A 17,816-nucleotide genomic window follows, 5' to 3' on the forward strand; every position below is an offset into this window, starting at 1 on the left:
TGACAACTGCCTAGTATACGACACTTGTCCATATACTGGCCTCATGTTGAGTGCATCAATCCCCAAGGTATCGATGACCATTCTGAATAAGTATGGCATGTGTCTTGACCGTAGCTTCATTTCCTCTCTAAGGTCGCTCTTGTAGGCCGATGGTCCGGCGGCCAGGACCTATTACGTCAAGGCGTGGTGGAACGCCCTCTATAAGTATGATCACTGCATGTTGCAGCAGCGTCGAACACTCAGTCAGTGTGACGATTTTATCGCCCGGCGCGCGATTCTGCTCACTGGCACGCATCTTGGAGCCTGAGCCGAAGCTTAGGGGGCTCCTGTCTATCATTTCATACGTGAGAGTGTCCATGATATATCTGTCGTATCTAGTACCTTATGCTATTACAGCGAAGCCATGTCCCATCATAGGCCCCATCGCCCGTCTCCTTTATAGCGAGTCATTCACAGTTCGGACGCTACCTCGCCTTCACTATTGCAGCATGCCCGTCACAGTGAGCCCATCAACTTCCGCTGTACTGTGTTTGGTGGCTGCGGTCCTGTTATATGTTCTCAGACGAACAGCAAGTCGCAATGATTTGCCTCCAGGACCTCCACGGCTCCCCCTCCTTGGAAACGTCCTTCGACTGCCCAAGAGGGACCAGCATTTAACATTCATGGAATGGACGACTCGATATGGTACCCGTTTCGATGTGTTGCGTATTATAATGCCCGCCAGTAGAGCTAATACGGATTTACGACAGGGGACGTCGTCTATGCTCAATTTTTCACACAACCTGTTGTGATTCTCGGCTCAGCCACGGCCGCGATTGATCTCCTGGAGAAGCGCAGTGCTAGATACTCCAATCGACAGCGCTTCGTGTATTTCGAAGAGATGTGCGTGCATCCGCCGTATGCTAATGTTGTGCGACTTATGTTATCACGTTGTTTGATTACTTCGTCATAGGATTGGATGGACGGGGAATGTTGGGTTCAATCAATACAACGAGAGGTGGAAACGCATAAGGAGGTGGTATCAACAACGGCTAGTTGCAAAATCCTCTGCGATCAACTATCATCCATTACAATACCGTCAAGTGCGCCGTCTTCTACACGGAATTCTACAAAACCCCGAGGACTACGCGTATCAGCTGAAACGGTAGGATTCGCCATTGTGGTACTTCACTCTGCGAACTCAACCATCTAACGACAATAGACATGCTGCGGGGATCCTGTTTGAGGTCAGCTACGGGGACACTGTCATGTCGCTGAGCGATCATCAGGTCATCAGGTCGACGGAGGATAGCATACGAGACTGTCTCGTCGGAAGCAGCTTCGGCTCTGCGCTGGTGGATTTTTGCCCCATCAGTGAGTGTGTCGGCGACAACAAGTCCTGAGTACGATATTCTGATGCAAAAGCCACAGTGCAGCACCTACCTGCATGGATGCCTGGTATGAGCTTCAAGTATATCACGGAGAAGGCTCGAAGAGCTATAGTACAGATGGAAAGCTTACCGTACAATGCGGTGAAGAACGCGATCGTGAGCGCAAAGAGGTTGCGGCATGTATCATAGCTGACACTTGACTTAGGAAGATGGCACGGCGAAACCCTCGTTGACGACGGACCTGATACGCGAGTGCTCGACGAAAGGCGAGTTGAGTGCGAAGGATGAACGCGACATCATGGGTGCCGCAGGGGCACTATACTCAGGGGGTGCCGATACGGTAAGCATAGACAAGACCGCTCACACAATATGACGCTCACGATAGGCAGTCTTTAACAACCATGATCGTCTTCATACTTGTTATGGTTCAGCATCCTGCGATCTTCAGGACGGCGCAGGAGGAGATTACTCGCGTAGTAGGCGACTCGAGGCTTCCAGATTTCGGGGACAGGGAGTCGCTGCCATACCTCGAATGTATCATCAGAGAGGTGTACCGGTAAGCTGTCTCTTCGAGTTCTAGTAGTTATTGATCCATAGCTGTGGAGTAGATGGTGCCCGGGCCTTACTACAGGTACGATCAACAGCACAACAGACGACTAAACATTCAATAATATTCGTTCGCAGGTGTCCCTCATCAAGCAGCAGAAGATGACATATATCGCGGCTACTTTATACCAAAAGGTTCCACCGTAATTGCGAATCTATGGTTTGTCGGCGCATACTATTGAGACGAGATCGACGCCACTGACTCCTGGTGCAGGGCGATTTTCCGGGACCCCAATATGTACCCAGAACCGAATGTCTTTAGACCTGAGAGATTCCTCGACGCCGACAGAGATGATACGTTCGATCTCAAAGATCCAAAGAAACTAGTCTTTGGATTTGGGCGGAGGTGGGACTGAATCGTGCCAGCTGTTGTTCAGAACTGAACATGAGGCAGGATATGCCCGGGGCGATACTTTGCTGATGATACTGTGTGGCTCGCAGCCGCCTGTATCATAGCCACCATGGATATTGGCAAGGCGCGGGACGAGCACGGCAAGGAGATTCTACCCACGCCGAAGTTCATCTCTGGGGCTGTCATGTAAGTCATCTTGTACACGTCATGTCCTTCACAAGCTGAGAACATGTTCAGGCGCCCTGAACCATTCGTCTGCGATATACAACCTCGATCGGAGAGAAGTAGACGGTTGATCCTGGATAGCGCTGCAGAAGTATGGGCCATCTAACCGATGTACGTGGTACCTGATTCGGATGTAGCATCAATAACTCTGTCAAGCTTACACGAGTTCCAGTATGTCGTCCGGACCAAATGGGGCCAAGGCATGGCCCAGATATATCACCGTTCTCGTTCTTGTGGCTCCTTACTGGTGTCTATTATATTACGACATCGTGACAATTTCGTGCAACATCGAAAGGACAACAAGCTAGATTGAAAACAAGAGCGAAAAACTGGTCTTACAGGTCGTGATACAGTTCGTACAAAGCACCGTCTGTCGTCGGTCGGATTCGTACGTCTCCCAGATAGCCCGGAATCGCCAATAGAGTACTACTACTAGTACCAGTGGTCAGAGTGCAGTCGCCTCAAGCCTAGGGACTGGGACTATACGGAGAAGCGTCGGTAGGGTACGTTAGATGAGCATGAGAATAACATTAGCACCATTCTAGGCGGAACGGTCCGCGCGGAGCGCGCGCAAGACGAGCTCGTTGCTCTTGCTGGACCGTGGACGGATGTTGCAGACGAACGGCTTAGGGTGGCTATGAGGATGCGAGCGGGTGAGCTACGCCGAGCTTATACGCGGAAGCGGGGCACACGTACCTCACGGAGCCGGATGCGAACTGCACCTCTGGAGTGATCTCTTCGCCCGTGGGTGTGCGGGCCTTCCGGATGTCTAGGGTCGCGAGGATGTTGGCTGCCGCGAGCCAGATGCTCGCGTCCGCTAGGAAGCGGCCAGGGCATATCCTAGTGACGGTCGTTCGGTATGATGGAATCTTGAACACATAACGGCAGATCTACTAACCGTCGGCCGAAGCCAAAAACGTATTTGCGAGGGTCGCTGAAGTCAGACTCGTCGGTGACGTCCAGGAAACGCTCGGGGTCGAAGCGCTCGGGGTCGGCGTAGTGCTGCTCGTCGCGCGTCATCGCCCTTGCGATGGAGTCAGCATCTCATAGGTCAGAGGACACAAGTGCGAACCAAATGTTGGAAAACACCGTCGATCCCCGAGGCATCCTATAGCCCATATGCTCGTCCTCTTCGAGCAGTTGGTGAGGTACGCCTGCACTTCCAAGTGAGTTACCGCGACATGCATGGACGAGCAACGAGTTTACCGAGAGGAACAGGAGCGCACCACCTGGAGCTTGCCGTCAACAAGGGCATCTATCACGACAGGGTACTGGGTCATACCGGTAAACCTCCATGATGATCGCGTCCAGGTACGGCAGCGCATCTCGGTCGCCGATGTCAGGGAGCCGCGAGTTACCCACCACGCGGTCCAACTCAGCCTGCGCTTTCTTTTGCACCTCTGGGTTCAGAACCATCGCAAGCATGAAACATTGGGTGGTGGTTGCGGTCTACAACAATTGAGCGGCGCGTGAGACTCATGGATCCTATTATGATCAGAGCTACTGACCGTGTCAGTTCCAGCTGGAGAGATGAACGCTGCGATCAGCGACCACAACGATGACGAAAAGTGAAGAACTCACCTGCGTACAACGCTCCCAATGCGGACGCAATCTCGCGCTCGTCTGCAACGCTCAGCCTCCCGTCCTTCATTGTTTCTTCCAGGATCGAAGACGCGATTGATGGTTTCACGGTGCCGGCTGCCTAGAAACAACAGGTATGCGGCCGTGCAATGCGTTTCGATGGGTGTCTTGCTTACCATCGCCTTCTGCACGCGTCTGAGCGGTATGTACTCCATGTCCCGGATCGAGCCTTGAACCTGTCTGGCCAAGCGTTTGAAGCCAGCTCCCGGCATCCAAGCGGGCAAATACTTCACTGGAGAGACCTCTCAGCCCGACGCCCATACAAGCCGCGGATGCTACTCACAAATGGGGAAGAAATCGACGAGCAGGGCCGCCGGGCCGCCCGACTGGAATACCGACTCTACTGCATGGTCGACGTGCTGGATGAACTCGTCGTCCATGGACGAAATAGAGATGCCATAGCCGAGACCCATGATGATTGCCACGGCATATCTGTGGTTATGCGTGAAGCGACGCGCCGCGGAGGAGAACGCGGTAAGACTCACTTTTTGATGTGGAGCATGAACTGCTCGGGGTTCTGGAGCAGATCGGCGAGGAGCTTGTGCGCCTCAGACATCTGCAGGGGCCGATAGGTGTCGACAACGGCCTTGCTCTCAAACGCCGCGCGGTACCACCTCCGGTGACGGCGCCATTGGTCCGTGTATTGCATCAGCACCAGGTTCCTCCATTCGATTCTGTACTTTGAATTGAGGCGGTTTAAATCGGTAGCAGTATTGAGCGACTCACATCTCGTTGTGGAAGGTGAACGGCGGGCGGCCAGAGTACTTGGCGCCTTTCTTGTCCATAAGCGCACGGCATGCATCAATGGAATTGAGGACGATTACGGGCGTGCTGAAGAAGCGGGCGTAGATGACGTCACCTTGCGATGTATGTTGGTACGACTCTGAGACGAAAGACGCACGGGAACTCACCGTACTGCTTCCCCCAGTCCATGAACGTTAAGTGCTGATAATGCGGGGGCAGTTGAAGCAAGTTGCCAATGAACGGGAGACGCCGCGGCCCAGGGGGATAGCGGCGGAATCCCTTGAAACGGGCCCAGCTGGCGTAGACAAGCCAGAGGGCCACACAGGCAAGGACGGCGGCCCCGACGTAGCTGGAGGCACTCGGGGAGAGGACACCTACTGGGGTCCACTTCGTGATCATCCTTGGAAAGGAAAGTTACTTCTGGCAAGAAGCAGTGGATCCATTTATAGGGCCGTTGTAGCATCACGAGCGTCACCGCCCCGGCGGAGATTCTGGAACGAGCAAGGAGCGAGATCAGACTAGCAGGTGGTCAGAATCGACGGAGCATACGGGACGCGCAGGCTGGGAAGACAACGATGCATATAAACACACGCATACGTCTGCAATCGGCCGCCTGTGCATTTTTCGAAGAGTCGTGGGTCGTTGGGACTGGGGCAGGACTTGGGAGTATTTACCTCCGCGAAATTGATTAATCATAAGCCTCCGAAGGGCATCATGATCATGGAACAAAAAACCCACCGAAACAGATACCTTATTTAAAAGCGTGGATGTGGTGCGCGTTAGCATGTAGCGTTGATGCCTAGCCCGATCGACACTTTGCAACATCCTGCAGCGTCTCAGTTGACAACTTGCACATGTCTTACGTCGGCAGCAGCGTGGAGATCATACCCGGGGGCGATACAAAGGCACTACGACTCCTAAGAATGGGTTCCTTGACTTGGAGGGGATGAGTTGCTGTCAATTCTAGGCGCGAACGGGAACGGGAAACGAACCTGCTAATGTAAGCGTGGACGAGAAACGCTCGCTGCGATCTCGCACCACTCTCGGTAATATCATTGCAACCATTTCCGCCACTTTTCACACAACCCCTTCTTCCGTGTGTACACATGGTGCCTCGGCGAACGCGGGGACGCGGGGACGCTTGCAAGAACTCCAAGACTTTGAGCTGGCTGGAGGACAACTGAATCTTCCGCTGTCCAGATAAGCAGCGTCGAATTGAGCATGCACGTTGCACTCACGAGATGCGATACATCCTCGCTATGGTCTAGCATCCACCACAGATGCGCGGAGAGGCAGGTGGGCCGTAAACGCCGGACGAGTGGGATACATGCGGTCGCGTGATGGCGTCGGACACGGGCCGACGAACATGAACTAGCCCGCTTGGTGAGGGCCTTCCTGATTTCGACGCCGGCGGAGCTGGACCCCGCGCGATCGCCGCAACGTGTTCATTAGTGCGAACCAGGTGCGAACTTCGAACGACGGAGCCTTGCTAGCACTGGCTTGAAGGGATTAGCCTGGGTGGTAGAATGCGTGAGTGCACTATCGTTCTCTAAAGAAGAATGCAATGCAGTCAGAACGCAGACCACGTCGGTGATACAATCAACAGGAATTGCACACCGTTGACATAGCATGGCATATGACAAACAGCTTGATGGTGTCCGGTACTACACCGTAAGAGAATATGACTGAACAGCTATCAGGCTGGCCCCGTTGATCCCAAGTCTTCTTTCGTCTTCTGGTCAGAACTTTTGAAGACGGACGCTTCCCGTCCTCAACGTGTCCGCGAAACGGCGTGTCAGCCAGCCCGTACTGTGCCCGTACCCTCTAAATCACATTTAATTAAGCAGACCCAGACTGATGGCTCGCGTATCTGACGAACACATCGACACCAGTTTGGTGTTATGTTAGGGAAAACATGTCGCTTGACGTCGGTGATGCGCACAAGAACGTCTCGCCCGCGAACACCGCAGCTCAAAATCACTGTTTTGCGTTAGCCACAAGTACGAGAACATTCCTGTGGAACGCTCACCCGCTCGAGCCAGCCTGAGCCAGCTGACGCATGGTTGGCGCCTCACTAGCACCTCTTAAGGATCGAGTGATACGGCCCTAGAAGAAAATCCAATGTTCAAGGTATACGTATCTGTGCCTCGTGTCAAGCCACACAATGCCCAGTAGCCTGCATCGCAGGTCCAGAACGAAGATATCGGAGGAACGCAGAGCCCGCCTCTCGGCTAGCAGTGCACGTATCTACCTGCTTGCAGGCGTGTACCTGGCCCAGAATGTGAGTATGCGATGTATCGCTGAAGGAAATCCGAACCGTCTGACGTAGAAGATGGAACAGGAAGCTGTGTACGGTTGCCGAGCATCTCCTGCGATCGACGGAGCACTCGATATACCGGCCGTGTCTGCGAGCTTGTGGCGAGCCCCTTTCCCCCTTTCATTGCGCAGCTGGCCCCACGACAGAACGTCACGATGAATTCAAAGTGGAAAGCGTCGATGCGAGGGAGAGTCCCGACGACACAACGATAGGACCAAGCCATCGGTGCCTAGCAGAGCCTCCGCTGCGCCGCGAGATACACATATGTCACACCGACGGCACGTTTGCACAGAAAGCGAAGCTCGCCTGCGGCCTGCCTGATGTTGAGTTCGTAGCGATTAGCCGATCGGTCGGAGGTTGACAAGCTTTAACCATTTGCATAGGTTTAGCGGACGGACGAAGGAATGGATGACGAGCGGCCGTACATCAGCTTCAGCAGAAGAGGGTGGAGTAGCGAGCCGATAGGCCACCTGGGGCGTATTGAGCGGAGCCGTGCCGTAAGTCCAATGCACTGTCATGTGGAAATCACAACCATAAGTAAGCAAGACTCGCAGGGAGAGGAAGCACACCACTGCGACTGATCGAGTGTTGGCGGCGTAAAAGAACTAGGGGCTCCTTCGCGGACAGACCGAACTTGTTGGACGTATATTACCACCTGTTGGGGCGCGATTGCTACGTCGAACACATCCGGTACCTGCACGATGGGCCTCCAGCGCGTTGCCTGTTACAGGACGACAAGGTCCTCATCATAACTCGGAGACGAGAACCAATCTGGACCTACCGCGCACTGAATGTGTTCCTACTTCCTAGCTTGCCATGTCCCAAATGTACGCAGTGTGATAGTTGATCGTTGCATACACGACCGTCGGCGCATTTACAGCGTACGACGGGCCTATTTCAGACAAAGAAGATACGCACGTATGTTTGAATCCCATAGCAGAGTATATGCGTTGAGATGAGAAGCTAGACTTGAAGAGCATGCTCGGACATACGCCACTGTGCCGCGCACATAGCAACAGATGCCTGAGATGCGACAATCGTCATTAGACACCAAGGCTATACGCGGGTGAGCCATACGCTACCGGGGATAGAGACACTCAATCGCCTTGCATACCCGCCTGAGGACTCAAACTCGCGAGTCGCAACCTAAGTACGGACCAGCGACGTCGAGGAGAAGAAAGAGAGGCGCTTGAAACGAGGTTTGGCGCTCGTGCGAGTCTGCGTTGTCACGAGCGCTTCTCACCCACGTCATCCGGCTGACAAGCAGCAAGCTCAATCCATACGAGTCAGATTCCGAGAGGTTGTGTACTGATCTCGACTCATATTTTCAGCATTATATGATTCACATTACGAAACCTCTACTATCCAAACCATTCGAAACGGCTACGTATCCCCAGTTGGCCAGTGCGTAGCTCTTCCCACCGTGTTCTCGTATATCCCCTTCCTTGGGAGCCTGCCGTGTCGACATCATAGCCAAGGGCATGTGGGGCCGAAACCAGTCCTACATGTTGAACTTACCTTCACGCAGTACTGCTTGTTTCGACCGCGGTTGGATAGAACACTTGAAGGGGGCAGGGGCGCTATTTTGGCATGAATCCTGACGCGAAGCACCATCGGCAATATGTCCTACCTCGTGAATCCAGACTCGTACAGAGCAGGCGGCGTTATTTCCTTCCCCGAGGCGTCCCGGGTCTTCTGGATATGGAACGTCGCCACCATGCCCGCGATCGCTAGCCACACACCTGCGTCCGCAAAGCGGCGACCTGGGCAGATCCTGGCGGAAAGGTCTGGTGAGATAGCGCAACGGTTACCAAGCGACGTGACTAATAACCTTCGACCGTGTCCAAACACGATGTTCCTAGGATCAGTGCGTTCACATTCCTCTGATGACAGCGCCCAGAAGCGTTCCGGACGGAATAGGTCTGGCTCAGAGTAGACTTCCGGGTCTCGTAGCATTAGCCTATTGAATGATGAATTATGAGTATAGTATCATCTCGTCAAAAAGTGGTAGACGTTACCAGAGATTGGGGATGATCGCAGTACCCTTTGGGATGAAATATCCATTGTATTCATCGTCTTCGCAGGATGCATGAGGTAGGCCTAGCACTCTATCAGCGCGGCGCGAAACCTGTCAGCGCATTACCCACTTAGACAAATGGGACAGAGCCAGCTGACGATTCATTGGTGGACGGCTCACAAACGATGACATCGTCCTGGCTCACCGATATGTCTCTTTGAGTACACACTCGAGGTAAGGAAGGGAATCTCGGTGCTCCAGCGTTGGCAACCTGTCTCGACCGAGCACAGTGTCCATCTCTTGCTGTGCTTTCGTGTAAGCCTCCGGATGCAGGACCATCGCAAGTACGAAGCTGTGCAAAACGCTCTTGGTCTAAGGAAGAATCAGAAGAATGCGCAAAGCGTGAATGTGAGTACTATACCGTATCCGTCCCGGCTATTCACAAGTATATATCAACGAAGTGATCCACTTCGAGACAACGGGAGACGCACCGGAGTACGTGACAGACCCGAGATGCATAATCTCGTGTTCTTGGGACGCCAAAATGCCTTTGTCTGAGCACTCTTTGATGATCGAGCCGATGATAGATGGTTTTCCAGAGTGCTACCCAGTATTCGATGCTCAGCTCTCGTCCCAGCAATGGGAAGCCCGAACGAATCAGTCGATATGACTCACAGCCTGCGCTTCTGCAAGCGCATAACACCTCGTAGACGCTTCCTTCAGAGCATCCCTCGCTTCCAACACCTTGCGCTTCCACCCAGCGCCGGGAAGCCAGGCAGGGGTATATTGCACTATGTGAATACCAGCGTCGCTTCAGAAGTGCGACGGCAATCCATGGATTATGAATGTATTGCTCACGGAACGGGAGAAAGTCCACGAGCGCGGCGCCTGGGGCGGATGAAGACGTGATGGTGTCGTTAGCCTTGTCGATCAACTTCAAATACTCGTCGTCGTCGTCGGTGACGCTGTGGCCGTAGAGCGTCTCGAGCATCGACGCGCCAGAGAACCTGGAGCATATCCAGCGCGTTCGTCATCCGACTCATCGTGTCAGCCTAGCGCGCACAGTGGTGAAGGACATACCGATGGAGGTGCCGCGCGAAGTTCTCCGGGTCGCGGAGGAGGTTGGCGAGGAGCGTGTGCGCCTCGCGGGTCTGCACGGGTAGGAGCTGGGCGAGTGCGGCCTTGTCGAAGAAGGCGGCCTGGACCCACCGGCGGTGTTTCTTGAATCTCTCTCCGTAGTTCATGATCCCGATCTCTGCGTCCCACCCAATACTGCACCCGGCGTGGAAGCGGTCAGCATCGACGGGTCGTCGAAGGACTGTAGGATGGACGTACAGGTCGATGAATAAGACTGAGTATGGCCTGTCCGAGTACTTCGCGCTGCGCTTCTCCAAGAGGTCCCGTGCCGCCCTCGCGGAGTTCACGACCAGCAACGGAGTGCTGAACATCCGCAAGAAGATGAGGTCGCCTGGTGGAATAGATTGGTGAGCGACACCTCGGTGACGGGTCTGCCACCGTACCCACCGTATAAGCCCTTCCATCTAGCGAATGTCTGCTCTGGGTACTCGAACGGCATCTGATGCGCGTTGCCGATCAGGGGCAGCGGGCGAGGACCTGGCGGGAGGTGGTGCTGATTCGACAATTGTCGGCTGCGAGATGCATAGAGAAGAACGACGACGAAGAGCACTGCGACTGAGCCGAGAACGAAGTCGGGTGTTACCAGATTCATGGCGAGGTACACTGTGCAAGCTCTGATGTCGTTGATGAAACGGGTATTGAGGGCTGTTTGACGGCCAACGTTGATATAGACCCTAATTCACCGAGACGTGCGACACACCGGAAGTACGCAGTGGGCAAGTGAATGGAGGATGGAGCTGACGGGGGACTAGCCGGCGAGGGTATCAGCCGGAGACCTTGGTCTTCGCCTGTGAGGGGAATTACAGCACACGGTGCAGCGAGGTTCTCACTTTCATGACTCGTGAGTGCAGGCTACGGTCGCAATAGCCGCGAGGTGGAGTGCTTCTGACGATGCGACGCACCTTTGGATCCCAATAACTACTTGGGTAGTGCAGCGCCTATGATCGTAAGCGACATCTGGGGCTCTTTGCGACGCTCTATGGCCGACAACCTCACCTGTCAGTCTGATTATGAGCGAATTGTGATACCCGTAGTCCCCATCGCTGAGCAAGGACTCCTCCAGTTCTGACGTACCACGGCATCATCGAGACCATGAGTACATACTGTACGTCAATATTCCTTATTTGCTGAACGCTATCGTAACTCATCCGAGGGAGCACCTAATCATCCCACCTAAGCAGCCTAATTAGACAGGTAAGACGGGCCATGTGACCTGCCTAGTGTAGGCTCGTTTCCACGCATCTCAGTGACTTCCCGTTATCTCACCCAAGACATCCTGACTCTGCCGGTGACCTCTCGAGCCATTGCCGCTGGACCCCAGCACGTGCTCTGTGTCTCGGCCGTTCCTTCGCGCTCTCGACCGTGGCCGTGACCTACCGGTCCTTCCCGTGCAGGCCCGCCACTCCTGAGCAGTAGCCTCGACGTCGTCCCCCGCCTCCTTCCACATCGGGTAGCTGTCGGTCCCTCAGCCACCAAGTGCTGATGGGCTTCCACATTTGTACCTAACCTATATCAATATTATTACAGCCACTTGTCGTCCTCTCGCCGGCGCTCTCCCTATGCTATTCTCGTCGCAGTTGCAGCGCCACCATGTCTCTCGATCATCCCCTGTCCCTTCCGCCCCGAGTCGTCGCGCCACCATGCCTCCCGCCCGCCGTGTCGGCCCGCGCCTTTCTATTTCCGGTGGTGTACTCTGGAACCTCCCGGCGCACTGCTCAACATATATACCTTCATTATCCTGCTGCTCACTCCTCTCCCTCTTGACGACTCTCCCATCTCATTGTGCGATGTGTGCTTCCGTCAGTCCGTCAAGGCGGCCACATATCGCCCGAGTCAGTGACTCTCCCCACCTCCTTATCGCTCCCCTCCCTGCGCCGAGGTATTCCTAATGCAGACGTGAGATCCCAAAGTTTTCGCTTTCAGATTCGGCGTCTCGCATTGCCTAATGCGTACGCCAGATCCCAAAGTTTTTGCTTTCAGATTCAGCGTCTCTTGTTGCCTAATGCGTACGTCAGATCCCCAAGTTCTTGCTTTCAGATTCAGCGTCTCTACACATGCCTTGTTGAGACGCTATCTCCACTTCCTGATTGTACCGGAGCCGCTATTCGCGACCACCCTCAGGCCACGTTTGCCGATAAGCTACACCTGGGCTTGCTTCCAGGCCTTCCGTGCCTGACTGAACTGTAAGTCAGAGATCTCACGCTTATTGCTTCGAGATTCAGCGTCTCGTTCCTGCCATTTTGAGATTGAATGCCGGAGGCCCCAGAGACTTAGTGCTGTTAAAGTCGTGACGAAAGTTTGTCCTACTGTAGAGTCGTACATATCAGTAGCTTATGATCATAGACATTGTCGAGACGAGCGCGTGAATGTCGAGTAACTACGAGTAATACATCATTTTACCGATGGGCTGCATAGAAGCTGAAACTATTCGTCGACGAAGATGAGCTGAACAGCGACAACGGAGACAATGGTAAACGTGTATACAGGGCAGATGTGAGGCTAGTCGGACTCGTCAACGATCGCACAGCTCTTGGGGGCCGTCTTGCGTGCACCAGAGGTCGCAGTACGGCGTCGCTTGCGCGCAGGGCCGTCAGTCTCAGGCTCGCGCTCCTCGTCGCTCGATTCGCTGCTGCTGCTACCGTCATCCCCGCCGCCAGCACGTCCTCCAGGAACAGACCTCTTGGCCTGCTTTCTGCGCTTGCGACCCGCATCGCTGCGAGTCTTGCGCGGCGCGATCTCCCCGGAAGCAACCTCCCTCGCATAATCGGCCTTGCGCTTCGCAAGGTCTTCCGTGGAGAGGTCGACGAAGCGGCATGCACCCGATTCCAGTGCGTCGAAGAGGGTCTGAAGGGGAGGGAGGCTCGTGCTCAGCTTCGAGGGGCTGTTGAACGTTGGGTGGGTCCAGCCTTCGATGTCGATTCCATATCGGATGACGATGTCTCGCTCAAAATTCTTGTAATGCATGTGCACGTTCGGGTTCTTCGTAATGGCGACTGGCGTGCGTGGTGAGTATGAGCGAACTTTGACCATCGAAGGGTGACGTACCGAGAAGCTCAGTTATCTTGTCTTGGATTTGAGCTTTCAGTCGCTTCGCCTTGAGCTTCGATGTGTTCGCCATGCCTCAAGCATACGTCAGCAGCTTGTATATGAATGGATAGATAGGCGACTTACTCCGGAGGTCACACTTCGCCAGCACGAAGGCTTCGACCATTGCAGCGATCCTGTCCGAGTCCCAACCCTTGCGTACGTTGTTGACGAGGTAACCAGGGATGCTCTTATCAGTAAAGAACCAGATAGGGCTGAAATGAAACGAGGTGTCGTTCCGAACAATGAGCGACATCACGTCAATGCCGCACATGATCTTGAGGAACTCGTACTATGATTAATTTCAGTAGTATTTCGACTAAGTAAACGACGAGGGACGTACCATGTTCTCGATCTTCTTGAGCGTTGAATACAATATCTTCAGTCGACCCCGGGACGTCAAGCGAAACGCTCCCTCCGAGGTCGAATCCCGCTCCTTGACGAGGTCGGCCTTGATCTCCTCCTTCTGGGCATCCGTAAGGTCGTAATACTCCTCGCCGTGCTCGAGTTGAATGTCTCGAAGCTTTTTCCGCTCACCTCTTGGGAGGTCTGAAGGCGAACAGTGAGTGAGAAGGCTTCAATGTATAGTCAAGAAAGAACCAATACCTTCGTTCACCTGGTTTGCGCGCCAGTGGAGCCAGGCGTTGTACAGATTCGGCTTGCGTTTATCGGCCTCCTTTGTCCCAAACTGGAACATCAAGGTCAGGAAGTGGGACTGCGACTGGTCGAACTCTTCTCCTAATTTGGCCGCCAACGCCGCAGTCTGCTGGTACCACGCTTCGAGTTCCGCGTGGATCTTCTGCTGCTTTGCAGCGCGCTGTGCCTTCAACGCTTCCTTCTGCGAGGTGGGAAGAGGCGGACGGCTTTGATGACTGGGTGCATCCGCCGCCGGTGCAACAGTGACCTTACGGCTGGAACCTCGAGGCATCGATACAGAAGCGCGTGTGACAGAGAATCAACGGGGGGCCGGCGAATGATTCATTAAGGCTATGGAACACTTACTTAAAGGCTCACAGCGTATTGGATGGAAGACATGTGGACCCTGCCCGCCGGCAGCGCACAGCAATGACAATTGGTCCTCACGGCGAGGCACATCGACTATGGATTGTTTTGTCCTAAAAGAGCGACGGGCACTTGTCAGCGATGTTCGAATAGGCACTCAATGGTACGTTACACATCATTTTTTGCGAGCATAGTTTGAAGGGCACCTTGGAAAATTTTCAGTCAGACTGAATATGGAATATGGCGTACCAATCGAGGGGCCTTTACTAGGCTGGTAGCGGGATCCGACAGCGAGCTCGGTAGCAGTCTCATCCCAGCCCAATCAAGTGTAGATGTCAATTGTCGATTTACGTGAACAGTCCCCTGCATCGCTCAAATTGCGGGGCTTCTCGAAGGTTAGCGCACACAACGAAAGAGGATTACATTGCGATTACATTCATGAGCACATTGATGATTCTACTACGTCGTAAGCCGCAACTGATCGCGCGCGTCTGCCACCATCGCGTCTGCCAGCCCTGAGGCCTGCTCCTCGCTGATGCTGAGACGACGGCGAAGTTCCTCCGGCCACAGCACTGCCGCAAATGTCACAGCCACGTCGTCCAGCACATAGTTAGAATACTTTGGGAGGCCAATGTTGGCGAGGTAGCGGGCCGAGCGGTAGCCAAAACCGATGATCACCGTCCCGGGGACAGACTCTGACGGCGACGACGGGGACAAGAACGGGGACACCGGAGAAAGCGGACGCGAGGATGATCCCACAGACGACTCCGAGTCAGAGATTGACACGGGCGAACCGGAAGGCAGCGAGCGTATGGAACACGTCATCCTAGGTTTGGCACTAGGCGAGCGGAAAGGGCTCCCGAGCTGTGGCGTGATTGCCAACGTATTCGGGGGCGACGGCTCAGCAGGTAAGGGGCGCGTACCCCCCTGCATAGCCTTCACCTCGGTGGTTCTGGACGGAGCGTCCTTCTTCGGTGCCTTGTTGCCGTCGCTGGACGCTGACGCACGCACCGCAAAGACACGGCCGCTGGCAGTTGTTGGCGTTGCTGCGATTGCCAGCTGCGAACGGGCCACAGGTGGCGTCGCCGGAGCCGCAGGCTTGGCCGTCAGCGGAGAGCAGTCTACGAGCTGCGGTAGGATGATGCTGGACGGTGGAGCGCGTCCGCCGGACGAGGACGGGGGTCTTGTGAGAGAGATAGCGGGGATAAAGGATCCGCGAGACGAAGACGGGGAGTTCACGGTGGAGGTGACGGTCCCACGAGACGAAGGTGGGGACGTTGCGGCCGACATGACAGGAGAAGGTGTGGACCGGGAAGGTGATGTGTCCACATCGGGGCCGAACAGCAAGCGAACTAGCGTGCAATATAATTAGTAACACCCCCTCAGAGAAAAGTCAGCACGTACCGGTGTCGGTGGTCTTGTTCTGGGGACCACGCAACGCAGCAATCTCAACTTTCAGACGACGTACGAGATCACGTAGCTGCGCGTTCTCGACACGCAGGTGGCCTACCTCATCCGCGGCCAGACACGCAGCGTCGGAGGAGGTTGCTTTGTTAGCGGGCTCGGGCGCACCAGTGTGAGGGGAAGACGTATCACGGCGCGGGGAAACGCTGACTTGAATGAGACTTCCCGTGTACCCTGCGGCGGTAAGGAGCTGTTCTAGCTCCCCCGTGCGTCGACCCCAGATCCTGTAATGAGAGCTGGTGTTGATAACGGGGAAGATGGGGAATGGACCGTTAGGGTTCGGCCCGTCGTCGCTAGAGGATAGATCCCACCCGGCATGCTCTGCCGCACGCCGCCAGCGCCGACAGACCGGCATGCCAATGAGCTCGACGGTGAGCTGGATGAGCTGTGAGAGGACGGGCTGAAGCTCCGGCAACTCGTTGAAGATTCCGGGCGGAAAATAAACATCCGTCTGGATGTTCTCGAGCTGGAGATCAGAGCCTGGCCTCAAGCTCCCAGGAATGGATACGACAATGGTAGCGCCGCCACTGAGGCGGTCGTACGTCGTGATCTGGGGCGCATTCAGGCCGCCTGATGAGCGCAAACATTACTTAGGACTCACTGTATCGAGTGCAAGACCGAGTAGCTCGCGCCTCATGTTGTAATTGTCGCGGCTGCCTGGCGTCTTGGCCGCCTTACAGTCAGGATGAAAAGCATCATTAGGCAGGCTGTGTCGCCCATCTTTTCGTACGCCTGAGACGAGGAATGCAAGAGCAGCGGAGTGAAGACGAGACGGGTAGCTTTGACCAAGGCCATCGTGGTCGAGACCGTCCTTCACGGACTGCAGTCCGGTAGGCGTTATGCGACACTTGGCGAAAGGGAGGGTGCTGTACATCGGGGAATGTGCGGGTGGATGCCCCAGAGAGTGAGTCGTCTTTATCAGTTCTCGACGGGCGCGTACTCACCTTCGATCTGAGTACGTACAGTACTTCAATTGACGTCCACGACAGCTGTTTGACAACTATTCGGTTGAGGGTCCGTCCGAAGCACGCATGCACTGAATCGGGACAGATCTTGTCCCGGGCCCAATGAGATAATCGGGGACCAGGGTAGATCTCGAGATCGAGATCGAGGATCGTACCAACCCAGAACATCGACGCGGTGAAACTAGACATACCAACGACTGAAAGAGGTACCATTGGGTGCACAAACTCATATGCAGTTCATCCTTCGCTTCTAATAATCACAAAATGTGCTCGTTCGAAGTGTGTCTTACAGTGCGGCTATGGCGCTTCAGGCTGAAATGAGGAGTCGTGCCAGTCCACTGGTTTACGATGTACCTAACACGAGGTGAGCATGCCAGTGCAAGGGAAAACAGAGCAGGTAATCAAGTATCGCGTCTCTGGAATATTTCAATGCAAAGACATGCTCACTTGTATCCGTACGTAGTGACAGCGACTGAGTACCAAGTTGGGCGAACGCACTTAAGTATGCACAGATCGCCCAGGATTGCGGCGTTGCGAGCGACCCGTTCATTGTACCTCCGGCCTATCTCGTTACCCCTGATCAAAACAATACATCATGATATTCCTAATTCTGACATTGTACTTCATGATCTCGTGCTCCGAGTGAATGCCAGTGCTACTTAGTTCTGAGTCTGTGAATCCTTTCACCAGTCAATGACCACTGACTCTAAGCTCGCGATCGACCGCATTGGTGCATTGCAAGTTGTCCGCATCGCAAAAGACATATATTTGGACTATCCAAGCTTCATACATATGAGTGTCATCACCTACGTCTCATGCTCTGTGCGATCGTGTACGCCAAGATTGTCCATGAATGTAACTAAGGTATCTGAGTCCTGCGCTGACAGCGATC

At 54.5% G+C, this 17,816-nt stretch overlaps 5 protein-coding genes across 5 annotated transcripts; 1 reads left to right on the plus strand and 4 right to left on the minus strand.

Moving 5' to 3' along the window:
* Window positions 1-772: 772 nt before the first annotated feature.
* C8Q71DRAFT_153103 (cytochrome P450) lies at window positions 773-2,907 on the plus strand. Its single transcript, XM_047916637.1, has 12 exons — window positions 773-882; window positions 953-1,144; window positions 1,202-1,353; window positions 1,411-1,526; window positions 1,576-1,710; window positions 1,760-1,926; window positions 1,979-2,001; window positions 2,055-2,136; window positions 2,191-2,322; window positions 2,371-2,514; window positions 2,566-2,664; window positions 2,726-2,907. Coding segments are annotated over exons 1-11 (1,239 nt in total). The 5' UTR covers window positions 773-880; the 3' UTR covers window positions 2,660-2,664; window positions 2,726-2,907.
* Window positions 2,908-2,980: 73 nt separating this feature from the next.
* Window positions 2,981-5,532, minus strand: C8Q71DRAFT_153631 (cytochrome P450). The gene is made up of 13 exons (XM_047916640.1): window positions 5,106-5,532; window positions 4,921-5,053; window positions 4,680-4,868; window positions 4,478-4,626; window positions 4,311-4,426; window positions 4,135-4,255; window positions 4,062-4,075; window positions 3,836-4,002; window positions 3,760-3,782; window positions 3,626-3,707; window positions 3,452-3,577; window positions 3,250-3,393; window positions 2,981-3,188 (listed from the first exon to the last, which is right to left on the minus strand). The coding sequence occupies exons 1-13, from the start codon at window positions 5,335-5,337 to the stop codon at window positions 3,095-3,097; spliced, it is 1,590 nt and encodes a 529-aa protein (XP_047777190.1). The 5' UTR covers window positions 5,338-5,532; the 3' UTR covers window positions 2,981-3,094.
* Window positions 5,533-8,756: 3,224 nt separating this feature from the next.
* C8Q71DRAFT_711011 (cytochrome P450 monooxygenase) lies at window positions 8,757-11,001 on the minus strand (the record flags this gene model as incomplete). The annotated part of the gene is made up of 12 exons (XM_047920781.1): window positions 8,757-8,835; window positions 8,886-9,029; window positions 9,087-9,215; window positions 9,274-9,361; window positions 9,409-9,425; window positions 9,478-9,644; window positions 9,750-9,875; window positions 9,948-10,063; window positions 10,131-10,279; window positions 10,353-10,544; window positions 10,608-10,740; window positions 10,797-11,001. 12 exons carry the CDS (start codon window positions 10,999-11,001, stop codon window positions 8,757-8,759), a joined length of 1,545 nt encoding a protein of 514 aa, XP_047777191.1.
* A 1,907-nt stretch (window positions 11,002-12,908) lies between these two features.
* Window positions 12,909-14,421, minus strand: C8Q71DRAFT_725186 (uncharacterized protein; the record flags this gene model as incomplete). Its single annotated transcript, XM_047921674.1, has 5 exons — window positions 12,909-13,402; window positions 13,455-13,529; window positions 13,581-13,785; window positions 13,837-14,042; window positions 14,100-14,421. 5 exons carry the CDS (start codon window positions 14,419-14,421, stop codon window positions 12,909-12,911), a joined length of 1,302 nt encoding a protein of 433 aa, XP_047777192.1.
* A 533-nt stretch (window positions 14,422-14,954) lies between these two features.
* On the minus strand, window positions 14,955-17,137 carry C8Q71DRAFT_725187 (uncharacterized protein; the record flags this gene model as incomplete). Its single annotated transcript, XM_047921675.1, has 4 exons — window positions 14,955-15,847; window positions 15,900-16,509; window positions 16,561-16,825; window positions 16,923-17,137. 4 exons carry the CDS (start codon window positions 17,135-17,137, stop codon window positions 14,955-14,957), a joined length of 1,983 nt encoding a protein of 660 aa, XP_047777193.1.
* Window positions 17,138-17,816: the final 679 nt, after the last annotated feature.

This window comes from Rhodofomes roseus (assembly GCF_022264815.1).
Source record: "Rhodofomes roseus strain CIRM-BRFM 1785 chromosome Unknown C8Q71scaffold_15, whole genome shotgun sequence".
NCBI classification, from domain to species: domain Eukaryota; kingdom Fungi; phylum Basidiomycota; class Agaricomycetes; order Polyporales; family Fomitopsidaceae; genus Rhodofomes; species Rhodofomes roseus.